The sequence below is a fragment of the Terrapene carolina genome, unplaced genomic scaffold (genome assembly GCF_002925995.2).
Source record: "Terrapene carolina triunguis isolate 2854851 unplaced genomic scaffold, T_m_triunguis-2.0 Scaffold22, whole genome shotgun sequence".
NCBI classification, from domain to species: Eukaryota; Metazoa; Chordata; order Testudines; family Emydidae; genus Terrapene; species Terrapene triunguis.
This window is the reverse complement of record NW_020664373.1, coordinates 20,408,345-20,429,427: the sequence shown is the minus strand read 5'-3', so window position 1 is coordinate 20,429,427 and position 21,083 is coordinate 20,408,345. Positions and strand designations below refer to the sequence as shown.

Below are 21,083 nucleotides of genomic sequence, written 5' to 3'. Positions count from 1 at the left end.
TCACAGCACCATACATTGATATATTGATACAAAATAACTACTGTTCTTTCCAGTTCAGGTAACTTCCTTCCAGAGTTTACAGCTTCTCCCTGAACCAGCACCACTTGTATTCCATTTCTGTATTTTATGCTTTGTAGGTTCAGATGCTCAGCAAGCAGCATTTCTTTTAGTGAATGGAAATACAGTGTGTATTGTGTTTGCAGAAAAATGGATGGAAAACATAAATGACTTCATAGACTCCTCAGCAGTAGGACCGCAATGTGTATATAAAATGTAAATCATAAGCAGAGAAACTTCATCATCCTGTGCAACTGGCATTTAATGACTGCTAGTCCTCTGGTGAAATGCTAGCCAAAGCCTTGTTTTTGTCACACTACTCACTCTTCCCCATCTCACTTCTAACAAAGAACGTTTGCCCCTTCTTGTCCTAAAATTACAAGGTGTTTTTTTCAGAATAGAAGTGCAGATTTCCAACAAGTGTACAAAGTGAAATTGAAGTCTCAGTACCGTAGCAAAGGAGTATGTTATTAATTTGCCTTCAAGACAGATTAAGTTACTTTGTTTAAATACACAGTTTATTCCAAACTACATTAAGGTTTATGGACCTGTCAGTATTATAGTGAGTTAGAGTTGGCAGGAACAATACATTAGAGAGGTGCCATTAGAAAGGTGCACGGAATTGTGTAGAGAGAAGGAAATCAGCAAATACACAATGATGAAAGCTGCCAACTTCCTCTACAAGGCAAGATGCTTTGGGTAGAGCATTTTACATACCTAAGTAGAAGTTAGATACCATCTATCAAATAATTAAACCTCAGAATACTCTCACAAAATAGCTTAATGAAAATATATTATGTATTTGGGATATCCCCTTTGGTACTCAAACATCTCTAGCATTCTAAAGTGGATTAGATGGATGGATATATAGACCTGAGATTCCACTTCGGGAGTAACTCTTTGCACATATGTATCAGTTTACACCTTCAAAGCACTTTACCAACATTAACTTATTAGGCCTCATGATGTCTCTGTGGGGAAATTGAGATTGAGGGCATCATCTTGAAAAAGCATAGGCCTCTTTTGTCTGCCCAAAAAATGTGAGTGCTGTAGCATACTTAGGTTAGCTGATGGATTTACCAGGATTGCAGCTGCAGTTAACTTGTTAAATACCTTTGCTTGCCATCACAGTCACATAGTGTGCACATATTTGCATCCAGATCTCAAGCTTCTGTAATTAAAATTTTGGATTTGAGAAATTAAGTGATTTGCCCAAGACCACGCAGCAAATTGGATCAGAGCCAGGATTAGATAGAAAGGGTTTCTATCCTTCAGTCTATATTTCTGTTTCCATTTAACAATGGTCTGTTACACTGCCACTGGTGGTAGGTATATAGGAAATGAATCGGAAGACGACTATCTGATCATCAATAATTCCATCGCAATTTTCCTAAGAGTAAGGGTATTAACACAGGTTTCTTCCAATTTGGTGATTGTATTCTATTTGCCTAATATGGCCCCTTTGGTTTTAGTTTTACATGGTATTATTCACTTCTTGTCCCAAACTTCCTTGTGCTGTTAAATAGCTGCTGTGCTTCACCCCAAATATAGCTATATGTCACTGTTGAATAGGATGACAAGACAGCAAATGTGAAAAATCGGGACAGCGGGTGGTGGGTAATAGGAGCCTATATAAGAAAAAGACCCCAAAATCAGGACTGTCCCTATAAAATCGGGACATCTGGTCACCGTACTGTTGAATCATCCTTGTATAGCCCTTGCCAATATCACAAGTTGCTGAGAGGTTTATCTAATGGTTGTAAAATATAGTATTGTTACACCCCCTCCCCCATGTAACTGATTTGGTCTGTAGCCCAGCTGAGAAGCAGAGATTTTATCTGTGCTGTCCTGATTTTAGAAATAGTTTTTTCAACTTTGTTCAGGTTTAGTAGGAAATTACAAATATTTTGGTTTTGTTAACCATGATGCTATATCTTTAAATGATAGAGCTGGAATAAAAGCATTGTTACAGCCTTGTTACATAATATGTTTCTTGGCCACTCTCATTCCTGTCTGCCTCTGAATAGTAGGAGCCAGTCAGCTCATTACAACTTCAAAAGAGCACCTGAAAATCTACCTCTCTGGATAAATCAAAGGAGGAGTAGATTTGCGAAAAATCTTTTGGATCTTGGAGCATGGCCTACACTTTCTTAAACACAGCACTAAGTGAAACTGACTAACTTCAGTACATTACAAAACTGGATTGTATCCTGTTGCTTAGGTCCCCCGGTGCAGAAATCTCTCTTCCAGCTGCCCTAACAGGGCATATATTAAGCAGAGAGGGAGGCATTCAAGATTCTTAACTCTCTTAAATTGGTCACAACCTGAGAAGATATGGTATCTTTACAATAACATGAAATGCAATTTTTGATTATTATGATGTTTTAGGTGCCATGGAATTCAAAATATCATTGCACCCAGAGCAAGACAATACTCTGTTCAATGACTGTTTTGCTTGTTTTCTAAATGACTATTGATAATTATTGATCGTATTGATTATTGCATTAGAAAACTAATTTTTAACAGATTTCTTCCCCCCCCCCACATACCTGTAATTTTTCACACATAAACCAGAGGGTATTTTCTTGATTTAGATGTATAACCTGATTTGTTAGCTGGTCTTTGAATCCATATGCTTTTCTGGTGAAACAGTGATTCTTTCTTTAACTTTCCCCTTGTAGCTGACCTGAACAATGTCAGATTCTCGGCTTACAGAACTGCCATGAAACTTCGAAGACTGCAGAAAGCCCTCTGCTGTAAGTATATGCCTGTGCTTTATAGACTTCCTTCTAGTCTCTTCTGCCAAAAGGGCAAACCTGTTTGGCAACTTTTAGAAAAAGAAAATATCTCATGAACAAAAGTCTGTCCACTGCACGAACACTTTGGACCAGTATCATCGTCACTATGTTCCAGTGTTTTGTACCACTCAAACCTACCTCAAACAAAGTTAAGACAAAAGTATAAATTTGACCCTAAGTTAACAATTTCTAAATGTGTCCTATCTTAGCCTATTTAGGTATTTTTGCCACCCTCATTACCATAGTGCCTGAGAACGTCTTTACCACTGCTTTACAGCTCCGTTAACGTCTAGAGCATTCTATACTGGCATTAATCTTAAACATAAGTATGAACCCTGGGTGGGCTTGTACAACCCACACTGAAACCTGCACCACCACATCTTCATTGCTAGTTTTAGCCACACTAGCTAAATTAAAGCTAATGTGGGTATGTCTACAGGGGCGGCAATCACACCTCTGATTGCAGTGTACACATACCCTGTGTCATACTTGTCTGTGTATTCACATTGGCAAGTTACCTACTTTATTATGGATTAAATAATGTAGTCATAGTTTCCTTATTAGACCAATCAAACACACAGTATACAGTTTTAAATGTCATGTGAAACTGTCATGTGTAATATTTTAACTTTATTCATTCACTTTTAGTTGTAGACAGAGTTTAATTTCTGGGATAGTTGCAGACATGTTTCTACCGTCTCTTCTGTTTCAGCCTGGGATCTGTGTTCACATGCTCTTTGGAACTGTGTCAAACCTCAGTATCATTAAGCATATTCACTATGAGGCTGAGGGAGGGGTGAGTTAAAGTGAGGGGTTTCACTAATGCACAGAGTTAATCCTTGAAAGTCCTGCATTAATGAACACTTTCAACAATAACTGAAAATTCTGGCAGCATAATGAAAGATGGGAGAAGAATTGCCAAATCCCTAGAAGCCCACACAATGTTTCTAAACTCCTATAATTTGGAATGTTTTGCCAATATGAATATAGTGATAAAGAATTAGTTACGAAATTCTTAGAAATATAAATATCCATTCTTAATATAATTCCTCTCCCCCATTTCATCCCCTGAAAATGTGCAAGATAGCAATATACCATTCCCATCTTTTTCGGGTTTTTTTTTTAAATGAATAAAAATATACTATTTGTAGTTGCCAGACTACTTCTGAAGATGTAAACACCAAATACAAATATGTTCCAATAAGTTGTGTCCAGCCATGAATCTGCTGTGCTTCTTACTTGGAACTATACAAACTTATTTAATCTTTGTATAGTATAGACTTTTTAAGGTTTATGTTTTGCATCAGTACTAAATTTTATAGAGAGTTTCAAGAGTGGGATAAGAACTAAACGTTATTGGGCTTTTCCATTACAAAGGGGAGTCTAGAAAGGTCTGTAGAATAAATAGAATGGTACAGGGTCAGAATAAAGTGTTGATTTCCCATGGGAAATTCACTTCAAGAAACTGTTTATGAATTGCATGGTTCTCATTCTCACCAGACAGCTTGAATATATAAGTGTAACAGACACTTTTGTGCCTGAACATATGAAACCTAAAATACTTTGGGCCAGATTTGGATCTTGTTTACCTAATTCCACACCTGTGTAACTCTGTTAAGTGTGATCAGAAATAGGTTCTTAGACTTTAGAAATGTTAACTATCTGGGTGAGAACCTGGCTCCATTGATGTCAATAGCATAACTCCTACTGATTTCAATTGGACCAGGATTTCACTCCCAGTGTTTATAAAAGCTTTTTCTTGTGTTTATCTTCTGTCCATTCAAAATAATAAAGAAAACTCGATGCTGGATTAATCTCATATTGTGCTGCTGCTTCCACATTTTTTAGAAATTCTCAATTTGTTAGACTAGCTATTGCAGGACAGCTGTTTCTTCTATAAACATTTAAGAACTGCCCTGCTATACGATTATGTTTATACTGGCACACAATTCCTTCTTTCTCATACTGTCAAGTTTATGGTACAGTTTGTCTTTATATAAGTGTTTACTTGAGGGCAAGTGAAGATTTTCTGAGATCCAGATGTTTTAACAAACATGCAGTGGCACCTACACTAAATACCTAAGCACATTCTTCACGCTTTCTATCCATAGAGAGTTGTTTGAGGAGTCTGGATAACTATGTTTGTACTCAGTATTTGAGAAGCAATATTCCTGCAAAGAACAAAGACACCATAATTAAATATTCTTATTTTACAATTTCACCAGCATTTGTGAACCAAATTTAATTATGCAGCAAAGTTATTATTGAGTTTCTTACTGTTTCTTTTAATTTGGCATTAATAGCAATTGAACACTATTTTGGATCTCAAGGCATCAAGTCATAAACAAGAGAGTTCAAATTTCCAATTGAAGTAATTGCTTTCATCTCCTTCCTTTTTACTTCATCTTTGAAACTTGGCGGGGAAGGAGAGAAGTCTTGGATTGTTTTCATTTTCTGCAAATCTACCAAATCTGTAAAATACAAGACATCTTTGTCTTTTGAGGTTTGTTTTTATTTCCCAGTCAGGTTATATTTACCTCATAGAAGGCCTTGAGAGCTGGAGATATGTCCTGTTTCCAACTGTCAAAAATAAAAATGCTTTTAAATAATCAACTATACTTAGACTGTTTATGTTTTGTGCCTTTGCAGGATTTTGGGAAACTAAGTGTAAGAATGAGTTTAGTATAGTTTTTTATTAAGGCTAAAAAGAGAAATGCAGAAAAAATGGTGATCCTGCACAAATAAATTCATGTGCTGAGAAATGTTTGCACATGGTATTACCCTGAAATATTCTCAGATGTGACACCAGCCTCCCAGCATTACAGCATATTATGTACACGCTAGATATAAGCATTTCACCATTGCTTTTAAATGTACATCCCCCTTTGATAATCACATCAAAGCATGTTAATTTTCTTGTGTATAGAATTGCTTTAAAATATATCCTTTTTAAGTGCAATCCACATCTGAACATTATGATGTCAATAAAATTCACTTTGCTCTACAAACTTCTCCTGGAGATTCAACAAAAGAAAAATATGCAGCAGTTTCTCTACCAATTATCTTATTTTGCTCTATATATACTAACTAAATTAAAGGATCACTTACATATCAACAGAGAACATCAGGTTTACTCATGGGATGACCTTGCATTCTGTGAGATCCCTGTATGATTTTAATTACCGGCCATATTTAGTTTTCCTCAATTTCAGTATGTGATTACTACTGAGTATCTTTTTCTTACTAGATAGTTGTCAACTTTCTCCCTAAAACTTGCCTCTCGTGCATTGTCCTTAGATTTTCCCATGCTTCAGATCAGATTACGAGTGCCATTTTACAGGATGGGTCCCCCTTCCCCATGTCTTTGATGGAGAATGTGAGTTGGCCTTAAGCACATACTCCCACCTCTGTCGCTCTCTTTAAAATCCAAAGTATTGTTTACCATGGCTGGGATACAAATATCCTAGAGGCTGGTCAATGCACAAACTGTGCCAGCTTATCTAAAATAATTGGCTGAGCCTTACACTCAACTTGATGGAAATTCTCTATTTGTCTGTTAAGATGTAACGCAATGGCTTTTGAACACTGCATCCAAAAAATTCCAAAGCTTCAGGGAATATTCTAGGCATCAGTGGGCAGGACCCTATTGATTTTTTGTGAAAACTGGAAAATCGGAGTGTATGCAATGAGCTCAGCCTACAGAAACTACACAGTGTGCAACCCATTGGGTTTTAATTGATTGAGTTAAAACCAGTGCAAACCCCCAGGTGGACACATGTACATTGATTTACAGCTCTTTTGTATCTAATTAGTTGACTGCATTAAGCCACGTTATGGGGGTTACGTCTCAGGATATGATCATGCATGTGAGTCCATATTTTGGGAGGAGTCTGAGTATTAAATCTCTGAGGGGAAAATGGACCCCCAGTACTTTTCCCACTAAGCTCCTGATGCCTTTGTGAGGGGAAGTCCAGGAGGAGTAGAAGTTGTCCTACAGCAGAGTCTGGTGGCATACACCCCGATGTGTTATTAGACACCCATATATCATTGACTTCAAGACAAGACCAAAGGTTTGATAAATAAAGAGCACAGTTAAAGGATTTTATGATGCTGCCACTTATTAGTGTTAAAAGCTTTCACAAAATAGAATGACCCATGTTTATCTGTAGTCACATGTATAATTAAGCTGCCACCCAGATGCTTGAGGGGTTCACTTAATTACCATTGATTCATTGTCACAGAGGAACTGAGCATTCAGCCTAAAGCTAAAGTTAAAGGTGTTGTGAACGCAGTGCTGCATTTCCAATTTGGCTAATAAATTGTTATTAGAGAAAAGCATCTTTCTATGACCCTTAGAGATGGGGCTGATAAATAGGCTGTTGTTGAACAAGACACACATCTTAGGAGAGTTACATTTTTTAAATGTCAGTAAATGAAATACAATCTCCAAAATAAAGATGCTTTATATTTAAAAAAATACTAATTTCAAAAATTGAAATGTATTCACTCTGTAAGCTAAATCTTTTAGTATAACAATAGAGACATGTATATATCATTACATACTTTATTTGCTTTAGGATTTGGGTATATTAGGCGTGTAGGCTAAGATTTTCAGATGTCCTTAAGGGATTTAGGAGCACAAGTTCCTTTGATTTTTTTCAATGAGATTTGTATTCTGAAATTCCATAGGTATTGCTGAAAATCCCATCCATATTGTATAACCCCTTGCAAATTATTCAGTGGCTGAGTTTGGACGGCTAAAGTAGTGTCCTGTTAGGACACAAAGAGCCAGATTCATCCTTGATGGAATTTTAAGTTGCACCAGAAGTGAATTTGGCCAATGTGACAATAAGTTATTGCTTCACTGTTAAAATCTGTTAAATTGTGAAGTATTGTTGCTTGTCAAAGCTCATTAAAAATCTTTTTCAAAGAGAGGAAGCATGGTCTTGTGGTTAGGGCACTTACCTGGAACTTGGGAGATCTTGGTTCAGTTCCCAGTTCTGTCACTTAATTCCTATATGACCTTCACTTAGGGCCAGATTCTTCCACCCTTAATCACATTGAATTATACCATACTCTGTGATTATCCCATTGAAATCAACTCAATGTGAGTAAGAGTGTCAGAATTTGGCCTTCAGTCTGTCTGGTTTGCTTCCTTATCTGTGAAGTAGGCAAAACAATACTTCCACATTTCATGGAGGTGGTGTGGAGATAAATTCATTAATATTTGTGAGGTGCTCAGACATTATGGCAGTGAGTGCAAATATAGATAGCCCTCACTATCTTGCTTTCTTGTATGATCCCCATTTCATTTTAAAAATCATCTCTCATAACACTCAAAATTGTTATCCTTTAAAGCTTAGAGGCAAAATACTTCCCTCAGTCAATTGATACTGAACTGCTTTTTATCTTAGTGGGAGGTGCATTTAGAGATTACGGGTAATAAGTAGAACTATGTAAAGAACAGAAGTTCCATTTTATTGAAGGATTTTGAATTTTCACTTCATTTTGTATCAGAACAAAACACAAAATTTTCAAAGCTCTCCAAAAAGAAAAATTCTGGGGAAAAAATTGTTTCAGATTGATTGAAACACTTCATTTGACAAAATTGTTTCATTTTGGTTTTGACTTATTTTGTATTACATTGTTATATAGAATACAAAGAAAAATTGACACAAAAAGTCAGTTTGATAGAACCGCATATTCCGATAAAATATGGCCTCCCTGAAATTTCTCCCATCATCTTTAGTAATTGGTATTTTATTTGCCAAAAGTAATGCTGTGATGGAAATAGATGAAAACCTCATTAAAGTTGGCATGTTCTAAAATGACATAATGTTCAATATGTTTTTAATCAAATACTGTCAACAGGAATATAAAAATTAAATTACATGATTTCATGTTTTATATGCTTTGAATAAGATATTTTATTTATATAGCATCCAATAGTATGGTAGATCTTTTACAGAGAATATGAAACTATTCTCTGACTTATACAATTTACAGTCTAAGGCCTCATCCTGCAAAGCCTTAATGCAGTGGTTCTCGGACCAATCAGCACACAGCTGCGGCCCATGGGACATCCACAGGGCCATACAGATAGTGTGTGTGTGTATATATATTGTATATATAATGTGGGGGGGGGGGGAAGAGGGGAAGGGGGCCACATAGAGAGGTGCATATGCAGTCCACAATGGTAAATATGTTGAGAACCACTGGCCAAGAGTCTGCAGGATTGGGGCATAAAAGGTTATTTTCAGACAAAGGGTTGGGGAAGGGATGAAAGCTTAAGAAAATTGTAATCAAAATATATTATTGTCGGGTGGGGGTTAATACTTGAAATGACTGAGTATTTTATTGTTGTAGTTTATTATTATTTTATTTTAAACAGTGGATCTCCTGAGTCTGTCTGCTGCATGTGATGCCTTGGACCAGCACAACCTCAAACAGAATGACCAGTCGATGGATATCCTTCAGATCATTAACTGCTTGACCACCATTTATGATCGACTGGAACAAGAGCACAATAACCTGGTCAACGTCCCTCTCTGTGTGGACATGTGCCTCAACTGGCTGTTGAATGTCTATGACACGTATGTGCGAGTAGTCTGAGTATACTGTACTAAAGGCTTTAATGACAGTTGGGGATAATGAGCTGTCTTCCTGGTTACAAAATGAGTGGCTCGGAGCTGGAAAGCCGGTGGTCATAGTGCAAGTTTAATAAAAATAATGGCTTACTGGTTGCACTTAGCTGAATCAATACAACCCTGAGTTAGGCTTGGAGTCCTAAATTGTTTTATTAAGCTAAGAAGTGATAGAGCTGGAAAATAGAACATTCTACTTTAAAATGGTCCGTGTATGTTAGCGTCATTTTTCAGAACTCCATCCCATCATTAAGTTATGACTCCGCAAGGCACTTTTGAATTTCCTTGTTAATACACCTTTATCTTTACCAATTAAGAGAATTATCAAAAAGCAACAGCATAATCTTCATTATATGCGTGCTCACGCTTGTCTACGCTTCCGACAGTTAAGCCTATTCACGGTGACACATTTTCTATAGCTTTTAGTATGTAATCTTTGATAGATGCTGGAAGGGGGGCCACCTGTGGTGCAATATGCTTGTGACTTTTAATAGTCAACAGATCTGAGTGAATTTTCGTAGGTTAGTAATGTCGTTCCTAAAATTCAGTTTTAGCAAACAAAGACCACTTCAAAGTGGAATTTAGCTATGCTGAGTCCACACTCATGAGTTTACAGAAGATGGGGTAGATTTACTTTGATAGTCTTACAGAAAATCCATTCGATCTGCTGTTGTTTTATCAGCTGCCTCCTAGAGCTCGGACAACTCCTAAATTACCCAATAATTAAATAAAGCAGCCTAGTTTTGGATTATTCCTGGATTTACAGTAATAAACAGCTCTGCAAATTCTGTGAGAAAATTTGGCAGTCCAAGCCCTGACGTCTTACTTAAGACTAGAAGTATCTATTAGGTATCCTTAAAGTCAGACACACACTCACATGTCATGTGGCAAAATAAACCTGTGTAGATGAGAGCGTGTGCTTTTAATTTCATCAACATTTTGGATTAAGTTAAAATAAAGATCCACAGCATGGGAATACCTCCATGCCCCAAGAATGTTTTTTTTCATCAATGTAATTACTCCTTATTGATTTCTGGATCAGAAATTGCAGTTGTCTCCCAACCAGGGTGATTCTATAAATGGAGGACTTCCTATTCTGACTTAATCCACAACAGCCATAGAGTTAATGTGGATAGTCATTCCACCATGTTACATTATGTATTGTGATTACACTAGATTTTTTGCTTTGTTCACAGGCAATAGAGAACAGGCCTAGGTTTAATATTTAGGTTAAAGGTTTTTTTAAATCTACTTTAGTTTTCAGAAAACAAATATCTGATCCAGTTTGTATTTAGACCCAAATATGAATAAAATCAAATACAAATTTACAATTCTTCCGAATCAAAAAATGTTAGGTGTGTAGGTGGGGGCAATAAAATCATTGAATCATAGAAGATTAGGGTTGGAAGAGATCTCAGGAGGTTATCTAGTCCAACCCCCCGCTCAAAGCAGGACCAATCCCAACTAAATCATCCCAGTCAGGGCTTTGTCAAGCTGGGCCTTAAAAACTTCTAAGGATGGAGATTCCACCATCTCCCTAGGTAACCCATTCCAGTGCTTCACCACTCTCCTAGTGAAAAAGTTTTTCCTAATATCCAACCTACACCTCCCCCACTACAACTTGAGACCTTTGCTACTTATTCTGTCATCTGCCACCACAGAGAACAGCCTAGCTCTATCCTCTTTGGAACCCCCCTTCAGCTAGTTGAAGGCTGCTATCAAATCCCCCCTCACTCTTCTTTTCTGAAGACTAAATAAGCCCAGTTCCCTCAGCCTCTCCTCATAAATCATGTGCCCCAACCCCCAAATCATTTTCATTGCCCTCCACTGGCCACTCTCCAATTTGTCCACATCCTTTCTGTAGTTGGGGGCCCAAAACTGGACTCAATACTCCAGATGTGGCCTCACCAGTGCCGAATAGAAGGGAATAATCACTTCCCTCGATCTGCTGCTAGCGCTCCTACTAATGCAGCCCAATATGCCATTAGCCTTCTTGTCAACAAGAGCACACTGTTTACTCGTATACAGCTTCTCGTCCACTGTAATCTCCAGGTCCTTTTCTGCAGCACTGCCACTTAGCCAGTCGGTACCCAGCCTGTAGCAGTATATGGGATTCTTCCGTCCTAAGTGCAGGACTCTGCATTTGTCCTTCTTGAACCTCATCAGATTTCTTTTGGCCCAATCCTCCAATTTGTCTAGGTCACTCTGGACCCTATCCCTAGCCTCCAGCATATCTACCTCTTTCTCCCCCCCCCACCTTAGTGTCAAATCCTCCTGATTGCGTCTCCTCAAGACTCTGTCTTGCTAAGTTCAGTCTCATTATGTTTATTTATTGCGTTGAAACCTACTACATTGTAAATTATAGTTTGCGCCGTTGAGGGAAGGAATACTGAGAAAATGGATGCTACAGATCTGGAGGGAACTTTGTAGGATCCAGGAATGAGGGAAGGGCATGGCCTTTTACTCATCTTTTGTGTTTGTGTTATCCTGGATGAGCACAGAAAGAAGAGCCAAGGGTTAGATGTATGTACTGATAGGGTAAATAGACAAGTCCCTCAATGATTTTCTTGAATTCATTCTCCTATTAGAGACTCCGTGGCATTAAAAAAAAAAAACCCCTAATAATTTGCATTTATTATGCTTCCCAACTGTTATTTGTAAAGGTATTGATAACTGGAACACACTACAAATGATTGGTCCAATTTGGCGTGCAGCCTTGCAGCTATTCAATATGTTTCAAATTTGTTTTAATTGATCAGATATTCATACTCATTTGCAGTTACATGCTAAATTATCTGTTTGTTTTGGGAGGCAGAGAGGGGGGTGTAGCCAACTGAACCAACTCATGCTTCATGAAAGTTCCTATTTAATATACCTTACAGGAAAATCATCATACTACATGCCTCTCCTGTATAATTTGCATGAGGCTGGTATTCATCTGCATGGGTTTCTGGATAATGAATTTGGAAAGGATATGAGGAAGGGGAGGAAGTGCAAAGAAGAAAAGAATAAGAACAGAATGTTGAACTGACATAAGTGAATAACAGATGCTGATTTATGAATAGGAAAAGAATATTTTTTAAAATAAAAATGGGATGTGTTGAGGGATCCACATTCTGATCTGTTACACCAATGTAAATCTGTAGTCTCTCTCTTCATTTCAGTGGAGTTTTTTTTTACTAATGTATTACACTTGTATGATACCAGAATTTGGGCCAATGGATGTAAATGGCTCTTCTGCTGATCTTGACAGTATTACAGATGAAATGTATTTATTGGCTGAACTGTTCATATACTGTGCAGCACAGCGTGGGGTGCCTTTTATAATTGCATGCATTAATATTGTTCTTATTTTCAGTGACAATAGTGAAAGTGGCACTTATAGACCGAAAATTATTGATAGATCTCTGCCTAAAGGAGTTGTTAGACATATGCTTTTATTGTATTGTACACATTTTGATCATTTGTTTGGGGGAGCAAGGTTGTTTTGTTTAAATATATCAAAATTGGGATATTATCTGGAATATTATTTAGTGTGAAAGTCTCCCATTGAAAGTAAATTGAAATAAAACTGAGTTCTGAAGTAGGATTTCAAGCAGTGAAGTTGCGTGACACACAGTCATGGAGGATGTTGTAGATATAGAGAGGCTGCAGAGCACAAGTGGATAGGGGAAAGGAGGATGACTAGAGACCACATATGGACTGGAGTGGGGCCCATACAGGCTCTTTAAAGTGAGTGGAAAGTGTTTGAATGTTACATCTTTGGTGTCACTAATGAGTTGAGGCTAATGCTGACACTAAGCGAAGACATGTTTCAAAATGTTCACCATCTCCCAGTGTTCCCAGTAGGAATGAAGTCAGGCTGCCCTTAGGGAAGAGTGTGGCTCCCTATGCTGTCTGGGACCCCCATCTTCCCTGAAGACATCTTGGCTTCACTTCCATTGTAAACAGTGGACGGTGGTAGCCACATTAAAAGATGAAGTGTTTACTAAAGGCACTTTTAGCTTCACTTCCATTGATCACAAAAGGAAATGGCAGCCATTTTAAAAGAGGGCAATTCTTCATGGAATTTTCTATATAAGAACATTTATTTGTCAGCCCTTGCTGAAGCACTTTCAGTTATAAATAATAAAAGCAAAAAATAACCAAATGTCTTCAAATGTGGTGACTTTCAGTCTATATGGGAAATTTGAAGAGTGCATTATTTCATTATTAAGATCATTTGGACTAGAAAAATAGACTGGCCCAGGGTGTTAAATTTTTTACAGGGCTCATTTTTAAATTAATATGAACTCTCAAACTAATGAAAGGTTATGTACATGTGAATGTTCAGACTCAGTAAGTGTTGTAATTGTGGGGAGATACACTGCCATTGCATTCATGTCAGAGTGGTTGAATCCCTGATTTAAGTGCAAAACATAGCATTAACTATGGAACAGCAACCAGTTACTTATCTTGGAGCTGTTGATGAACACTGTTTAACCAGTATATTCAACAGGTCATGTATAAATTACACAAGAATTAAATTTTGTGAATAGTACGGAATCATAGAAATGTAGCGCTAGAACGCACCTTAAGAAGTCATGTAGTCTAGCCCCCTGTGCTGAGGCAGGACTAAGTAAACATAGAGCATCCCTGACATGTATTTGTCCAACCTATTTTTAAAAACCTCCAGCAATTATCAGGGCTCTAAGATTGGTGGTTAAGCTTGTGTTTAATTTTAAAAGTTGCATTACTGTCCTAAATAAGACCTCAAATATGTGGATTATATTATCAATCAGTGTTTGTTTTTCTTATCATCAACAGGGGTCGAACAGGAAGGATCCGTGTCTTATCTTTTAAAACCGGTGTAGTTTCCCTGTGTAAAGCACATTTGGAAGATAAGTACAGATGTAAGTCAGGTGTCTTCATTTATATTTTATTTCATTTTAATTTATTTTATTTTTATTTTTTCCTATATATCATGGAAACACAAAAATTCGGGCCAGAAAAGTCCTGTTAGGTCTTCTAATCCTTCAGTAAAGGATAGTTCTCTACACTGTATTTTTAAATGACTTGTCCAGTGTAGATTTCTCCCCACTTCCTATAATAGATTAAAGTTCTTTCTACACTGGCCAGAAAAAAATCAATGACAACATATTAGGAAGAAGTAGGGTTTAATATGATTTGTCATAGAACTGTATTAAAACTTTTTTCCCTGACCCGTTTAGACAGGATCTAAATGACAAGATGACAAAGTACAAAAACAAATGTTTCAGGAAAAATTATATTTAGAGCAACTTGTTGAATAAAATTACAGTATCTTAAGTCTGGTGTCTACAGTGGCAGCGGAATCATACTTGAAAAAATTATATGCAACCACAGTTGCTATCCCTGGGTGAACAATAGAGATGTTCATATTCATGAAAAGCTTTTTTGCAATTTTTTTTTTCATTTTATGTGTGTGTGTGTGAGAGAGAGAGAGTGAGTAATTTAAAAATCAAAGTTCTGCATGTTTTCAATGGACCAAATCCCAAAATCCTTATCCGGAAAAAATCAGTTTGAAGCCAATACAAGTTTTACATGAATAATGAATGAGTATACAGTGAGGCCTGGACACTTGACTCATGTGAGTAACTTTATGCATATGGGTACCCTGATGAGTTCAATGGTAATACTCATATGTAGGAGTTTACAGGGTTGGAGCTTGAGCAAGAACTTCAGGATTTGACTCAAGATGTATTCTTAATTCAGCATCTTTTTGAAAATCAAGATTTTGAAAATTTTTACATTTTTTAAACACAGGAATATGGAAATATATTGAACCAACCTCCCCCTTCACTGCAACATTTAAAATATTTTGTAAAATTGGGTCAAATTAAAACATGTAAAACAAAATGTCAAAACTTTTATTTTTAGCTGTTTCCCAGAAAAGGGGTACACTGTTAGGATTATAAAAGTTAGAGATGGGAAATATCTATTAAGATTAATTTATTCCCCTGTGAGTGCTGAATAATGTCTCTCCAAAAAAGGATGCATCTGATTGATTGTAATGTGCAATCTTCCTTTAAGCATTGTAGATGCTTTAATAAGAGGGAATTGAAAGGATGTGCAGTTGGAGGTGAGAAGAAAGGAATCTTCTCCCTGGGGCTGTGGACTTGTTCCACCATTGCTCCATTTCCACTACCTGATGCTGCAGTAGCTCCTATTGTCCTAATGGCTCTCCTTGTTGTGGTGAGTGGAGAGGACAGAAGCATCATAGCAGCTGATCTTTTGACTATTCTCATTCTTGCTCACTGATATGCTCTGGAAGTCCCTGTAGAGTTGAGTTCTGCACAGGGAGTTTGCCACCCACTTGTTCAGCAGAACAGTATTGGTTGTGCTGCCAGAGAAAGTCTCCAGGGCCAGGGAGGTAAAGGCAGGATTTGCCTTGAAATCATGTATTCTGATACCAGATATGAGAAGAATTATATTCTTATACTCTTCTAATTAAAAAGAACCAAAAAGAAAAAATCATTTGTCAAAGCTGTGCTAGGAAACTTATCAGCGATATTGACATTCCTGTGTAATTGCACCCCCAGTGTGGAATGAAATATTAAGGAGGCCATAGCCGTGAAAGCATATTATTACTACACTAGTGACATTTTTTACTCTTTGAAAAATAAGCAGAATTTATTCAGGTCATGAATTATCAACTGGGGTACTACCAAATAAATATTTCAGTTGATCCTAACTTGATTTTTCATTTTATTACAAACTTTAAAACCTCCTCAAAGTATTTGTAGTATAACTAATTCCCAGCAAATTAAATTGTGCTTATGGTAGGATGATGATTCAGTCCGGTAAGGATTCCTTTTTGATAGTGTTTCTATAATAGAACAGGGCTTTTACTTCAAAAACTAAAACTTAATATGATATTAACATTCCCAACTGGTGGTGGGGCTCTGTAATCGTGTAATGTTTCTCTTTCATTTAAAAAATCATTTTGAGTTCATTATATTATGAAATATCAAAGTTAGGGAACTTTTTTGTTTTTCAAAGCAACTCATGATGTGAAACAGAATCAGGTCCTCTGGGCTGTATGTTTAAAGCTGTTCAGACTATATGTACATTAATGTTTAAAAGATTTTGTGAATCAGAGACCCTGTATACATGTGTTATGGTTGCAGTCTAAGTAACTGTGTTATGGAGTTATAGCTTGTGTTGGTTCTGAGTATTATATAAATGCTGTCAGATTGTTATTTTAGAATGGTCCTCCTGACAGATACAAGCCCATGATCTAATCAGACAGTAGCACCAGGCTACTTATTTAACTGGTTAATAAACAGAGAAGATAGCCAAATGGAGGCCCATTGAAATATGGTCACTCCAATAATGGCACCGCACTTTTGAGCCTCTGAAAATAATTGCATTTCTGTAATACTTCTATAGTCCCGGTTGACACGTTCTATCCCTAAAACTCTTTTTGCTTCATTTTCGTCCCTCTAGACCTATTCAAGCAGGTAGCAAGTTCCACTGGATTCTGTGACCAGCGCCGACTGGGCCTTCTCCTGCATGACTCCATCCAGATCCCACGACAGCTGGGCGAAGTTGCATCATTTGGTGGCAGTAACATTGAACCTAGTGTTAGGAGCTGCTTCCAGTTTGTAAGCATTTGTGTGGTTTTTGTTTTCTAATGTTTTTTTCCTATTATTGTTTTGATTTTTATTTAATTCCACCCTATTTATGTTTCTGTCACTGAGAAGAGGATAAGTAAAATCCCTTGAGGAGGAGGAGCAGAAATGGGGGGAAAAGGATTGAATTCCAGGGATTGCTTAAAGAAATTTCGTGTTAGTTTGCTAATCTGTTTACTTGGCAAGGCATTTGGAAGGTAGTTTCTTCTTGGGGTATGTCTACAATACAAATATAGAAATGTCAGGGGGGAAATCCATTTCAGTGTGGTTATCCTGTCCTGGTTACCTCATAGCTAAAAGGGGTAGTGTGGATAGTATCTAACCATGTTATAACTGAGTCACGTGGAAGTTTTTTATTTTATGTGAATTATTTTACCCATCCCTACTGCCAGCACACATGCCTTTTTGTTATGAGAAATAAGCTATGGATCACAGCTGTCATGAAGAACAACAGTTATTCTAAGGCCTGATCTATACCTAAAATTTAGGTCAATCTAGGGACATTGTTCAGGGCTGTGAAAATTTCTCACTCTGTGTGATGTAATTAGGTTGACCTAACCCACGACTGTAGAGGCAGCTGGGTCAACAGAAGAATTCTTCTGCTACTGCCTCTCAAGTGGGAGGATTTACTACAGCAATGTAAAATACCCTTCCATCGCTATAGCAAGTGTCTACACTAGAACACTATAGCAGTGTAGTTTCAGCTGTGCCACTGTAGCACTTGTAGTGTAGACATACATACCCTACCCCGGGGTAGTCAATAGCCAGACCATGGGCCAAATCCAGACCGCCAGGCACTTTTGAATGGATCCCAAAATCTTTTTATTTACTTATTATCGTTGTTATTTTTTTTATTGTCTCTGGCGTCTGGACCTTGATTGTACCTCGACCAAGAAATATGGAGCTTGCCAAAAAATAATTGACACTCCCTGTCCTACCCCATGTATAGAGTGTATAAATAACAATGAAAAACAGAGGTCTCCAGTAGAGAGGTAAGAATGGATCAAATGAATGAACTGTGAAGAGTCAGCATTAGTATTGTTTCGGAGAGCAGGCTTTCGGCTTGTTTCACTGTTTGAAAGGATAACACTGCTCTCCTTTTAGCAATTCTGTGACCGCTGCTGTGCTCTATATTGAAGAATGCACAGTGCAGTGCAGATTCTTTTCTCAAATTCACAACTGATAAAACTTAAAACACACTTCTAATTTTGGGAGGAAAGTGGGATATTTATCCTTTATTCTTGCCAACAGAAGGATGCATACCTAAACATTTCTAGTTTCCTACATCAAAAGGTTAAAACGCATCAGGAATGATAAAAGGAAGTAAGAAGAAGATTAGAGTAGATTATAGCAGAGAAGACGAAATGCATGTTCTGCTATGCTCCTCAGTACAGCCTCTACATAACAACAAATGAGTGGGTGACCTCATCTGCCCTTTCTTATCTCTCTTCTTACTGTCTGCTGGCGTTTTTACATGTTGCTCAAGTTAAACTGTGTAGCAATCTACAGCAAGTGCTTTTCAATGAATAGTAATGACAGTAAATAGTCTTGAGTTACTGTGTTTAAAAAACATATACAATTACAAAATGGCCTGTGGTTTCCTGTTGTGATGGGTGGATTTTTTAAAATCCTTTATTTTATTTTTATTGTCAATTCAGGTTTCAGGGGTGACTCACTTTTCCACAAGCTGAGAATGTGGATCAGTTTAGTTCTAGAGACTTTATATATCCCTTTACCCTCATTTTTTTAACTTTTGTTCTCCTTGGTATAACCCAGCCCTCTCCTGAAAACAGTCATTTGTGCTCTGTGCAAAAACTGTATCATGAGCCATATCCAAAAGATGCCATGGTGATAGACAAGGAATATGAACCTTGGTAGCTAAAATAGATCCTGTGGGTAACCTTCAGGGGTTTGTAGGGGGGCTCTGTGTTGCGTTTTTAGGTTTTGTCAGACCAACACAGAATAATGCGACAGCTGCTCCACAGGTTGCTGAAGGGGACATGTAAATCTGCTCCCCACTCATTCAGGTCTCTATGGAGCCTGCCCCTTCCCTTCTCCCATGGAAACTACAGTAATAGTCACAAAACTATTTTGAACAAAAGGTGGGGAATAGGAATTTTAACAAATCGTTTTTGTAAAAAGGACCCAGGCTTGTGGGTATACAGTAGAAAATACAGTAAAATGGATATATTTGTGACATGGAGGAAAACACGTTTCAGGAAGATATTTGGCCGACCAAAGCAAGGTGTAACACTCAGCTGCATTTCTCTGTTTGTGTATTTGGATATAATATGATAGCTTTGGAACACTGCATACAACCAATTCCAAAATTTCTGGGACTATTTAGCCATCAGTGGGCAGAATCCTGTTGAATCTGATACAAATCAAAACACTGAAAGAGCCTGATTCACAGGAAAATCAGGGCCCCCAGACTGCCCAGTGCTGCAGGCAGAGGAATCTTTTTGGTTCCCCCTGCTGCTGCCTTCTCACATCAGAGGCAGAACCTTAACTTGGTGCCTGGAGAGATTATAACCTCAACTCTAATAGAAGTAAGAGAGCCTTTATGAGGAGGGTTTGTAGGGTGGGAATTGGGGATCCAGGGAGGAGGGAAAGGGAGGGCAGAGTGTGTGGAAAGGGCAAGAGTGGGGGTGAGGGCAAAGCAGCAAGGACCTTAGGGATGGGGCGATGGTGGTGGGGGAAGTAGGGACCCAGATGGCAGTGAGGGAGAGGAAGCAGGCCCCCAGAGAGGACTCGGGGAGGAGGGTAGGGGAGTGTATTTGCCAATGGGAAGGAGAAAGCAGGGTCTCTCAGGGACCTGGAAGGAGAGAAGTGGAGAGTGTTTCTGTGGGAGGCAGGGCGGAGAGAGGAAAAGCAGGGACCTGTAAGGGAATGGGTGGAGGAGGAGAATTGTGGTGCTGAGGGAAGCAGGGGCTCAGAAAGGGGGAAATGGGTGGGCAGGCACGGAAGCAGGGAATTGGAGTAAGGGGAATAGAGATGGGGTGGTTGAAAGTGGGGCACCTGAGGGCAGGAGATGGGGGGAACACAGAGACCCTGGAATGGGGGCCTCCCAAACTGGGGTGATGTCAACTGTATGGAGGAGGGTGTTATAAAGGTCACAGCTCCTGGCATGAGGAAAGGGGTGGAAGATTGCCTGGAGTCCCTGAAATAGAGAGGGAGGAGAGAGTAGCACACAGAGCTTGTGGGTGGAATGACACTGCTGCACATTCCTTTCTCTCTCCTCTCCACCTTCTCCTTCTGGGATTTTCTTGAAGGGAAATAATTTAATATAGAAAAATAAATCAGGGGATGTGTGCTTTGTGCACTGTTGTGTCCAAACGTTGTCTGATGTTAGGTCTTTCTTCATATGTCTCTTTTAAGGACTAAGAATTGTACTTCGGGGTTTATTTATTCCTTGTATTTATATATTTATTTGTTTTAGTTACTTGTGCTGATCATAACCTAGTAATAACTTTCAGACACGTTAGAAAGTCAGCAGCAAACATGTATTTCAAAATTCACTCTCCCAACCCCCTTAGGTTAGGTGCCCTGGCAACAGCCTTGTCTGTTCATGCACAGCAACATGAAAATGTGATGTTTACTGTACCAGGAGATAACGGGGAAATCTCCACCGGTCTTTGTTTGAAGTATAAGTCCTTGAGAATGGTGGGGGAGGGCAGTCTTGTTCTGTCAACATGCAAGTGTTCTCAGCACTGCTGTTTATAACAGCCTGTGCAAATGGTAATAAAATACTTGCCATTCCCACAAGCACATTCTTTGTCCTAAGGAATGAGTTTTTTACTTTAGGCTGCTGCTTTCATTTTATTTTTCTTCCCACCAGCTTGGAGGCTTGTTTTTTTTTTCATCCTTTCTGAATAAAGAAAAGAGGTGCTAATAGTAACTGTGAGGAGCAAGGATGTGATGTAGAATATAAT

At 38.2% G+C, this 21,083-nt stretch overlaps 1 protein-coding gene across 3 annotated transcripts in view; it reads left to right on the top strand.

Moving 5' to 3' along the window:
• LOC112125929 (dystrophin-like) overlaps positions 1 to 21,083 on the top strand; it is a 1,989,526-nt gene that overhangs the window by 1,919,290 nt on the left and 49,153 nt on the right. For all 3 annotated transcript variants that reach the window (XM_026648920.1, XM_026648914.1, XM_026648910.1), the window contains 4 exons: positions 2,739 to 2,813; positions 9,247 to 9,448; positions 14,306 to 14,391; positions 16,967 to 17,124. In XM_026648920.1, the coding sequence (XP_026504705.1) occupies positions 2,739 to 2,813; positions 9,247 to 9,448; positions 14,306 to 14,391; positions 16,967 to 17,124 (521 nt within the window). The remainder of the gene's footprint in view (positions 1 to 2,738; positions 2,814 to 9,246; positions 9,449 to 14,305; positions 14,392 to 16,966; positions 17,125 to 21,083) is intronic.